General features: G+C 52.8%; 3 protein-coding genes across 3 annotated transcripts; 1 reads left to right on the top strand and 2 right to left on the bottom strand.

The window, feature by feature from the left end:
• Nucleotides 1-90: 90 nt before the first annotated feature.
• On the bottom strand, nt 91-3,892 carry NCU02020 (metalloreductase transmembrane component). The gene has a single exon (XM_959792.2). It carries the CDS (start codon nt 3,485-3,487, stop codon nt 602-604), a length of 2,886 nt encoding a protein of 961 aa, XP_964885.1. The 5' UTR covers nt 3,488-3,892; the 3' UTR covers nt 91-601.
• Nucleotides 3,893-6,433: 2,541 nt separating this feature from the next.
• NCU02019 (FAD dependent oxidoreductase) lies at nt 6,434-8,435 on the bottom strand. The gene has a single exon (XM_959791.2). It carries the CDS (start codon nt 8,170-8,172, stop codon nt 6,811-6,813), a length of 1,362 nt encoding a protein of 453 aa, XP_964884.2. The 5' UTR covers nt 8,173-8,435; the 3' UTR covers nt 6,434-6,810.
• Nucleotides 8,436-9,121: 686 nt separating this feature from the next.
• NCU02018 (short chain dehydrogenase) lies at nt 9,122-10,393 on the top strand. Its single transcript, XM_959790.3, has 3 exons — nt 9,122-9,508; nt 9,589-9,750; nt 9,809-10,393. The coding sequence occupies exons 1-3, from the start codon at nt 9,185-9,187 to the stop codon at nt 10,214-10,216; spliced, it is 894 nt and encodes a 297-aa protein (XP_964883.3). The 5' UTR covers nt 9,122-9,184; the 3' UTR covers nt 10,217-10,393.
• The last annotated feature ends 635 nt before the right edge of the window (nt 10,394-11,028 follow it).

The following is an 11,028-nucleotide window of genomic DNA, read 5'->3' on the forward strand; positions in this document are numbered from 1 at the left end:
GGGGGGGGGGGGGGGGGGGGAAGAGGTAAAAGGGGGTTAGTTATAGGTGGTCTGAGAAGGGTGATGTAGAAATGGTTGGACTGCTGGATCTGTTGGTCATCTTTGTTGGCTTTTCTTCTTCAGATGTACAACCTGTCGTTTCCAGAGTCCCGTACTTTTTGTCGTTTGTCGAGACGGGTGCGCACATGGGTTGTTCGATTGACCGCTGACAATACAAAACCGTTAAGAAGACTCGCTGCTTCAAAAGAACCAATTTGCCCATATATAGAACCATGACTATCGTACTCCGACAGGTATCTCGTCGTCATTCGTCCTCCTCACTATCAGCATAGCATGATCATCGATAACCGCAAAGATCATCTCTCATTCAGTTCCGTACTCTCATACAAAATCTTCTTCCAGTTGATGACTGCCCTAGATGCTTTCCGATCGAATCACCTTCTTTGACTTGCGAGGTATTCAGAAGTGATAAAGAAAACACAAAGGGTAGCTGACACATCGTACACACCCAAACAAGTAGAAGAAAAACATAGGTATCTCTGAAAACAAAACATAAAGAGCAAGAGGACACGCCGCCTTTCTTCTTCCTAAGGCCACTCCCTCACAGAGCATAATTCTCCGTATGCAAAAAGATTTCCTCCAACATATCATCCCCCCAAATCTCCGCCTGCAGCCTAGCCACCGTGTTCGCCACACCAACCCGCATACTCGCTGGCCCACACACGAAGACGGCCGTCCTGCGTCCGAGAACGCCTCTGCCATCGGGCCCACCCGTAGCCCACTCCTTGAGCATGTACCCCAGGTCCGGGCGGCCGTACTCGACGCTCCAGCCGCCGTCAATCTGGTGCGGTACGGGAAAGGCGAAGCGCATGAGCGATTTCTGAAACTCGGTCGGCGTGTTAGGAAAGCCAAAGTCAAAGCCGGAGGGGGGCCCGAAGGTGGAGGTCGCACGGGTAGCGGGCCGCTGGGCTGCTGGGAGGTTATCGGTGCGGAGGTGGGCTAGTTCAGGGGGCCGAACCGGTTGGGTTGCTTGGGTAGCAGGAGCAGATTCGGTAGTGACAGCGGCGGCAACAGCGGGGTTGTGTCCAGGCGGAGGTCCAGGAGGAGGAGGTGGTATTGGGTAAGGTAATTGTGAGGCATCTTGGCCAGAATAAGGGTTGTCGTTGTTGTTGTATTCGACTCCTTCTTCGTGTTGCTCTTGCTGTCGGTCCGCTTGTTGTTGGTGGTCCGGGTCCTCAGATTCTCTCATGGTCACGTAGCTGGGTCGGCCCTGTGATTCAGGATCACCACCTGTTTGGGCAAGCCACTGACTGTATCGCTGTTTCGCTGCTGGTGGTGCGTAATTGAAGTGCGGAGCCTTGTCAGGCCGTGGAGCGATGGCTGGAAAATGGAATTCGCCATCCTTCTTGATGCCGTCCTTACTGTCGACTGGGTTCATCAGCGATGGGTCTTTGACATCGCGCCCTTCGAGCTTGCGGAGTGTATCCTCAGCAACGGAATATCGATGGTTAGGTGGCGGCCCCGGAGGCGGAGGAGGGAAATGATGAGGTTGTAGATATTTTTGTTGCGGCAAGGCGGTAATCCGGTCCTCATCTTCAGCGCGTAGCTCACGCTCTCTTTCCGGATCGCCCTGCGCCTCCGCCATGATCAGCGCGCTGTTCCGCTTGTTAGCGATGTTTGAGACAAACCCATCCAGCTTATCGTGGAAAAGGTTACTCAATGGTCTCGGCGCGCGGCCGTGAGATATTCCAGCATTTAGTTGCTGGCGTTGTGCAGATGTGACAAAGAACTTGCAGGTCACGCTCTCAGGAGGCGCTGCCTCTCTGCAGATACGGAGTTCTTCGCGGAACCAATCCATGGCCTCGAGACGCTTCAGTGACCAGACAACCACAATCTTCTTGGTAATGGCTTTTCCATCACGCATCCTCTTGATGAGGTTAAGTAGCTGTGACATCAGAGAAGTGATGCCACTACCGCCCGCAATCAAAATGCATGTATCGAAAGCGGCCAGGTCCCGACGCATGCCTCCATATGGCCCATCAAGAAAAGCACGGTAGGTGTGGAAGGGTCCCTTTTCTATGGCGGTTTCGAGGACTTTCTTTGTGAAGCCGCCGTACGGCCGAAAGACCAACACGCAATCCCTGTAGTTCTCGCCGTACTCAGAGGGAAAATCTTGGCTGCACAATGAAGAAATGGTGAAGGGATGGTTCTCAAAGAGAGAGATGCCGGGCATACGTAGGTAAACGTATTGCCCTGGTTTCCAACGCATCTGAGTTGGAATAGTCACTTTGATGGCATTCTCGGTCATGATATTGATAGCCGCCTCGTCGCCAATCAACCAGGCCATTCGCCATGGTTTGGCCCAGTTCAAGTTGAAAAGTCGGATAATGTTGCAAACGACGAAGATGCCAACGGAAGCAAACAGATAACCCCATGATAGTAAGAAGTTCTTGGTGTGCCAGAAGAGCAAGCCGACGTAGATCACGCCAACCGGTATGTGAAGTATGACAAACACCTCATAGGCCATTCGTCGGATGAAAGGCAGTGAGCCAACACAGAGCCAACATAAAGGTACCAAGCAAGCAATCCCGGAACCATAGATGATTCCGCTGCCGGGGGGGAACAGCTTTTCGAAGACCTCCATACCTCCATCTTCCCACACTGGCTGCACATAGAACGGGACCATGTGAACTAACGAAAGAAACAGGCACAAGTATCCAAGCCATCGGTGAAAGACATTGAGGCGCTCGGGGCCGATGCCGGTGATGAGGGTAAGAAGGTTGGCCTTTGTGCTCGTGGCGACGATCCAGGGGGTCATAGCAACCGCAATCATGCCGGCACGGATGGCGACCGGGGGAGAACCGAACCGAATGCTCTGCCAGTAAAGCGGCTGCTGGAGAAAGCAGTAGATCGTTACGAAGGCAATGGAAACAAAGACGCAGAACAAGACGGCGAGGGATGAGAAGGTGAACCGATGTTTCTTCCATACAATATCGGGAATCGGCCGGTAAAATACCCATCGGAACAAGGCCAACGTGTCATTGACAAAGCCGATGGACGAGAAGTGAGCTTTCGGCTTGAAGTCTTTCTCTTCGAGAGGCGGTTCATCGGGAAAGAAATGTCGTCTCGATTCTGCTGCTGTCATTCCTGTGGCTAATGCTGCTGACCTGTCCCACTCTGGTTCCAGGCTGTAAAGCTGTCGAAAGTGTTCCTCCATCTCCTGCTTGTATATCGCCTGTCGAATCTTGTCCTGCCAGAAGTGCCATATCCTCATGAACAACACGAGACCGACGATGATAAGCGAAAAGTACGTCCATCCCAGTCCGTATTTGCCGGCTTTGGACCACGGGTCTACTGTCAATGCTTGGACTAGACCAGGGGGACTGTTAGGCTTGAGCGGGATGGCGATTCGTTTTGCTAGACCGCCGACTGCTTGTGTACTGCTTTCGGCAGCGCGTCTGAACGCCGATGTCATTGATGAATCCATGTTGGCGAGTGATGAAAGAGAGTGTCCGGATAGGGCGGCTTTATAGTCGCGGTAACGGGAAACGTTGGTCGGATGACGAAGCACACCTTACTTGGTCTGATCCAACAAGGGCATACCAGATCCCCCAAATTAAAGATTAGAAGCGTTAGGTGATGGTGAGGTGGCCATCGGTGAAGAATCGAGAGAGGACCAGATAATGTTAATGGCAAAAACGAGAAGACAAAATCGAGGAACGATTCAGCGCTCGGGAGGGGAGGCTCGGGAATATATGATGGACCTGGACCGGTACCAGCAATGAATGGTAAGGTATTCGGAACTCGGAAAGGTGTCGGAAAGAGTTGTCAGAGTCGTCTCGAGGTCCCAAAGGCGATGATACGGAAAGTATTCAGGTAATTGTGATCCCTTTAACGGTGAAAATGGTCCATTTTGTGCCAAGACCAAATCTGGCCAATCGGTTGGTCTTATTTTATCCACCTCTACATCTGTGCCCATGCAGCTACCTCGATTTCACCAGCTTTTGCAGCACTTTTATCACTGCAGAAAAATTGAGGGCGGGTGTGGAGTAGTCAGGGGTATACTCGACCAATACATTCTCAGTATCTGCTGGCTAACGCTGCTTGGCTGCATCAGCAAAGTCGCTAAGTACCGTAAGTCTCCAAAGTCTTGGCACAAAATGGACCATTTTCACCGTTAAAGGGATGAATGAACGTTTAATCCATGCAGTAAGACGAATTGGCAAGCTGCAGAATTCGTCCGCCTAGGTCGCAGCAAGTCGCCAGCCGCTATCGTTCGGCAGAATCCACCCGTGACTCTCTGAACCGTGATGGCGGGCTCAAGGTATAAGCTTGATTGGAAGACCTCAATAGTTCCCCCTTTTTCTTGTGTGGAGATGGTGATCGAAGGTTGCAGTCAACAGGAACGTCAACGCCTCGAAGACAGGCCAGTCAAGAGCCAATGGCGCACAGTAACGTCAAGATGTTCTGATGACTGTCAGTGGCCGGGCAAAAAGTCGGATGGTCATGGCGATGCGAAAAAGGCTTGATAGGTACCAAGCTCAGCGGTTGATCGGCCTTTAATATTGGCCAGCCAGGGTCCTGGTGTGGGATCTCCCCCCTGCGCCTCTTAGTCCCGTCGAATCCCCCCGGCCGTCGCTCATGCTTGCCCGTCACACAGTAGCGTCGACCATCAACGGCACCCACACGGCAGATGAGCACCACGGGGTGTCTGCAGAGCTTTTGGGAATCCAGAAACCGAGGCTAGAGACATGTTGATGAAAGAAACCAAGGCTAAAGAAGTTCTCGATGGCCATGGTAGAAGAGCATGTAGACCAAAAGTGGGTATGAAAGGGGAAAGGGGCATGCGAAAGTCGTTGGTTCGAGCTTGCAGATGTTTCTGAGATGCATGTCTCGCAAGTAACCGCACACCCATACTTTGTACAGATGTATGTACATAGTAGTATACGAACAGAGAGCATGGATGGCGGTACATCCCGCTCGAAAGCTTCCTAGCGAGCTAGGTGACATGACGCCTGTAAATCCAGACGTATGTATGGGGTCGTTGCTCGAACTGGCTTCAAGACAAGCAGATGACAGCACATGGTATGCGGTCTCGATACGGTAGCCACAGCCGTCTATCTGCCTTCTCAAGCCCACGTCGACAACAAACGGCACTTGTTGTTGTTGTTGTTGTTGTGTGGCATAAGATGGTGAGAGCGTGTAACGGTGAGAGTCAGCATGAGACGCGGGGAAGCGTTCCCGGTAGAGGCACTGTCGGGCAATGACAAGAAAGCTTATCAACCCCCTCTTGGTCTATACGAGACGGTTGCCGTAGAAAGGCTCTTCCTTCATGATGTTGTCTTGGTCCTCTTGGTGGAAGAGACGGGCCGCCAATGTTTGCTGGAAGTGAAGCATCCGACTGTGACTGTGACTGCCATCCACTGCTTGCATACTTGCTCGAAGCGAACTGACATCAACAGCAAGTCAACACCAACTGGGAATGGCTCCGTCCAGCCCGCCCCCACGGCAGCCCCCCAACGGGACACTGTACGTGTACGCCGCACCCGGACTGTACACTAGTCCCAGGCCTGGGCTGCCAGGGCACAACCCGACAGCACAGTACACTAAGGCAGGCACAGCGGCCCCGCTGCGTTGCCATGCCACGGCCGCAGTTGGGTCGCTTCCATCAATTCCTTTCCACAAAGCAGCAGCATGTGTTGGTTCCTCCGTCATTGGAGTCTGGCCGCTCACAGGAGCACAGCAGCTGTGGAAGCAGGCAAGGCAGGATGCAAGACACTGGTGGCCGGTGTGTGAACACGGTACGCGTACGGCAGGAAAAAGAAAAAATAAGGAAAATAGGAGTGCAACCTTGGGTGCTCAGGATTGGTGAGAGGAACGACAACCTGATTGGAGATGATGCGTGATGAAGGAAATTGTTCGATGGCGAATCAACGGCCACAGATGGCAGGTCCAGTTCAGTCATCCAAGTTGACTTGAAAGGGTAGCGGAGCCGAGTCCTTCATGGAATGCGGGTTCCCACGAGGTCCACATCTCATCCCCGAGCACATCACTTCGCGGAAGGAACCTAGCCCAGGCGGGCATGAATGGGGCCAACACCATCTGTGGGCGGCAATACAACGTTGCTGATTGGCTGGAAACACTTCATCATCGTCAAACACTACCGACAACCCTGACCCTCGCTCACTGTCCTCCATCCACAATCAGTTCCTCCATCAATCAACCTCACTCCAGTCGTCCTATACAGTGTACTTGTAGGAAGCAAACATCAACAGAAGCACGGTAGACGACGCTCGCCATACGCCAGCGGAAAGAAATTATCGCCCATTCGATCAGGAATGCTCGACGACATGCGGAAAACGTCATGACGATCTCTCGGGTCTTGCACCTGTGTATGTACGCAGCACAAGGCGAACCCAACAATGGCTCGGCTAAAACTCTGTAAACCGTCACCGTTGCAGTCGAATTCTTCGTTTACATGAATCATGCTGTGGATAGATACTACCTGCCTGAAAGGAGCGGCCTAAAGGAACCGACGGCGAACTGACCATCTTCGAAGCTATCCATCGCAGCTTGTAGCACGGTACTGCAACAACGACGGACAAGTGCGAGATTCGTCGCTGGAAGTTGCAAGACCCTACCATACTTTCATGCTACCGGTCACTACCCATACACACTAGTCTATGTAAAACATTTCTTGGGTTTCCGTCTCCATGCCACCACCACCACCGAATCTCGGCCGCGTAATGGGCCGGCCGGCCGGCCGAACTTGCAATCATCCATCCAGGCATGAATATCGTTTCAGCTCATCTACACATGAACCGCCTTCCCAACAACCTTGTCGTCAAATGCCAAGGCACTGATATCTGCGCTCAGCGGCCGTCCCTGGACTAACTCACTCACCACAATGCCTGTGCCCAAGCTCATGCTGATCCCCCACGGCCCATGGCCGGTTGCCAGGAACACTCCTCCCTCCGCGCCGGGCTTCGTCCGAATTCCGCCTCCGAGGTGCTCATCCGGCACCCTCGCAACAATAGGCAGTCCCCACGGCGTCACCGGCCGGAAGCACAAGCCCTCTCTCACCACCTCTAGATCGTCCTCTCCATCATCCCCTGACCCCAGCAGTTCCCTAGCCGCCTGCTTGACCAAGTCTATAGACCCGGTTTGCACCGTCGAACCCTCCGCTACGCTCGGCAGCGGCACCGCCGCCGAGTTCAAACCCGCAAAGTAGATCTGCCCGTCCACTCTTGAAAAAATCTCCGGGGAAAAAGCGGCATGGCTCGTGTAAACCGCATGGCATCCTTCCCCATCCACAGCACCTGCCCATCTCGGGCTCTTGACAACCAGCGAATGGCCAGCCAGGCTGGTCACCGGCAACCTCTTGACCGTCTCCGAAGTAGCCCCAAATAGCTTCTCCCACACCTGCCCGCTCCAGCACCCCGCCGTGATGATGATCCTCGAACATTTAACCTCCCTCTCCTCCCCCGTCATAACATCCTTCAATTGCACACCCCTAATCACCCCCTCACCATCTCTCAACACCTCCACCGCCTCCGTCCCCTTCGAAACCTTCACCCCCTTCCCCTCCGCCTCCCCCAACAAAAACCGACAAAGCCTCTCCGGCTCCAACTGCGCCGTGTCCCCCTCCCCGCCAATGATCTCCACATCATCGCCCTCCCGCCTCCTCAACCAAGCTGGCGTCTTCTCCTTCAGATCCTCTACACTCACCACCGGCACCTTTTCCTTGTTGTCTCCAAGCGCCGCCTCCGCCCGGCTCGTCCCGCTGCGCAACCAATCGTCCCCTCGTTTCTTGACGCCCTTGTCGACGGCAGCGGCCGAGTATCCCAGCGAGGTAGAAGGGGCATAAGACCAATTGCGTCGACCGTCGTGGGCGGAGGCCAGACGGGCGTGCTCGGCGAAGGAGAGGGCGCCCAGCGAGGAGACTTCGGCAGCGAACCAGTTGCGGGCGAGAAAGCCACCGGCGAAGCCCGAGGCGGACCAGAAGAGGGAGGGGGAGGGGTCGACCAAATGAATTTCGGATGGGGGAGAAGGGGAGGAGGGCTGGGAAGAGGAAAGAGAGAGGTAGTAGGCGGTTGAAACGCCGATGATGCCGGCGCCGAGGATTACCGTTCCGGCACTGGTGCTGGTGGTGGTTGTAGTTGTGGAAGACATTGTGACGTTCGGATGGTGAAATGTACAGGGCTCTTTCTGAGTGTAGGTGCCGATGGGTTATAGGTAGCTTTGCTGGTGGTAGATGTGGGTAGATGGAGACAGCTTCTGAGGCATCCGCAGCGTCAAGGAATCATTCGGGCGTTCGGCCTCTTGATGGACTTGGGTAGATCTCAGTCAACCAATTCAAGAGTCAAGAGATATCTGGTCCGGTCAGCATCGCCTAGATATATGGACTTCCCTTTTCGTAGGCTATTTAGTCAAACCCTTATCATGTCCTACAATTGGACATCGGAATGAGGGGGAGACCGCGCCCTTCGTGTCATTCTCGACCCCGGAGCCCCAGACTTGGCGAGACTAGCTCCGGGGCTATCACCAGTATGCATGTTGATAACTTGATGTGAGCAATCTGTCTGAAAAACACACAAAGATAGGGTGTAACGCTCTTCACAATGGAGAAGCATGTGTTCCGTCGGGTTGTCTCCTTCCCATTACCTACAAAGTTGAAGGACCCAAAGCAAACAGCCTCTTTAAAATGAATAGAGACTACAGAGACAAGTTGAAGAACACTCTCGCATCGCAAATACTCGCAGGCTCAAAATTGATTGGCAATGCTCTCATTGCAGGAAGACATGCGCCAGCAAGCACAATCATGGTGCCGCAGTGTCGGTTCGTCTGAAAATGAAAGAGGTCACCCAACTGCCCACAATGATTCACCCACTGCGCCAGTGCAAGCTCTGCATTTGCCCTGTAAGAAGCAACGAAACCAGATTGATTGTCAGGATCCCAAAAGATCCCCCCTCTGGTACATCGCCATCAGCGTTTCCGGCTCTGGAGGGAATGCCATTAAGTCATAATGAACATCCCTAGAAAGTCCCCGTTGTTGTGTTCCCGATACGTAATCCGGAATTCGGCCGGGTATCCATCTGCCCCGCAATCGGGTTGCCGGGGATTGTGGTGGGGTTCACAGGCTTCACCTTTTGTTGCAGTTGGTCCAAGAGCAAGGCGTCACCACATGAAATCTCTGACTTCACGAAAAGCACAACAAGAACAAGCTCCCCGGGTTTCCAAGGAGAACAACGACAACAGCCGCAACTATTACCAGCAAACCAAACATCGAAGCGCATCTATAGCAAGCTATACACGACTTGACGCGATGTCAGAGCCCAAAGTCATCATTGTCACCGGCGGCAGCAAGGGCATTGGCCTCGCTGTCGTGCAGGACCTACTGAAAGCCTCCCACAAGGTTGTCCTTGTTGCCAGGACGCCAGTCAGCGAGCTCGCGAAGGATTATCCAGGCCAGGTCACATTTCTGGCTGCCGATATGACAGTATCTGATGTGAGTTGCGATCACAACCATATTGGGACATCGCAGAATGTAATATGATGGAAAACCAAATGGATATTAACGTATCTAAGACTGCACACCGAGCTGTAGAGCTCGCTCTGATCTCTTACGGAAAGCTTGACGCCGTTGTTGTCAACCATGGAGTACTCACTCCCATCACTCGCCTAGCCGATGCTTCCATCGAGGACTGGAAGAGTCACTACGATGTAAACGTCTTCAGTGCCCTTTCCATTGTGAGCTTTACACCCCTAGACCAATGCGATCAAATAACAGGGCTAACACAATGGTCAGGTCAAAGAAGCCATCCCCCATCTGCGAGCCACCAAGGGCAAGATCATCTTCGTATCCTCGGGCGCCGCTATTAAGGCATATGCCGCTTGGGGAGCGTACGGCTCTTCCAAGGCCGCGTTAAACTCAATCTGCCGCCACGTCGCCGTGGAGGAGCCAGACATCACAGCAGTGGCAGTCAGCCCAGGACGGGTTGATACTGACATGCAAAAGGAGCTACGCGAGAAGGGCCAAGGTGTCATGTCGGATAAGGAATACGCTGACTTTGTCTCGGCCTTCGAGGAAGGTCAGCTCAACAAGCCCGAGTGGCCTGCCCAGGTCATCGCGAAACTGTCACTTGACGCCAAGTCTGATCTGTCAGGTAAATACGTCGCGTGGAACGGCCCAGAGGTTGCCGAGTATCGCGAGTAGCAATAAGGTATCTAAGGCAACTTTTGTCTAGTCAGTAACCATATCCAGAAAAAAGTTATGAAGACATGAAAAGACAGTGATGGGGCAATAATCAGTCGAAAGATGAAAAGGCTGTACATGTATCTACATAAAGATTCAGGACTAGCATGGAATGTAAGTTGATTCATCAGATTGCCGTGCTTTCTTTTTTTTTTTTTTTTTTCAGTGCTCGTGCTTGAAAAAAAATGGTACCTACTATGTCAAGTCTTCACTAAAGCGCAAGCGGCATTCCTACCTCCATGGACAAACTGCTGGAGGATGGATCAAGTGATGCCACATCATTGATAGGAAGCCGTTGCGCAAAAGCATGAGCGTCTGTACTCATCCGGGTCTGCACCAGGGCATTAGTCGTCGATGACACGTTGAAGTCGGCGCGTCGACGAGATTTAGTTAAGTCGAGATGGTTCAGGAAAGTTGTGTCCGTCATGAAGTGTCGGAATTGGAATGAAAAGTACAAAGCATCATGTTGTCGGCTCGAAAGTAATCCATGTGGTACAAGACCGCAGGAAAACGGCATACCTGATTATGGTAACCATTGCTGGACACTGGGAGAAACTGTTAGCAAATTTGCTGACGAGATTGAAACTCCAGAACACACAAAAACACAGTAGTTCGTTTTCGATCAGTAGTGACGTTTGGCTTGTCGGTGTCTATCACCATAATTGTGTATGATAGGGGCGACACGAATAATCTCCTCATAGAAACACAAAACCACTGCGTTCTTGTGCTGGCGGGGAGAAGGGGAAGGTGTTCTTACCTATCATGAACATTGC

The sequence above is a fragment of the Neurospora crassa genome, linkage group I, assembly GCF_000182925.2.
Source record: "Neurospora crassa OR74A linkage group I, whole genome shotgun sequence".
NCBI lineage: Eukaryota > Fungi > Ascomycota > Sordariomycetes > Sordariales > Sordariaceae > Neurospora > Neurospora crassa.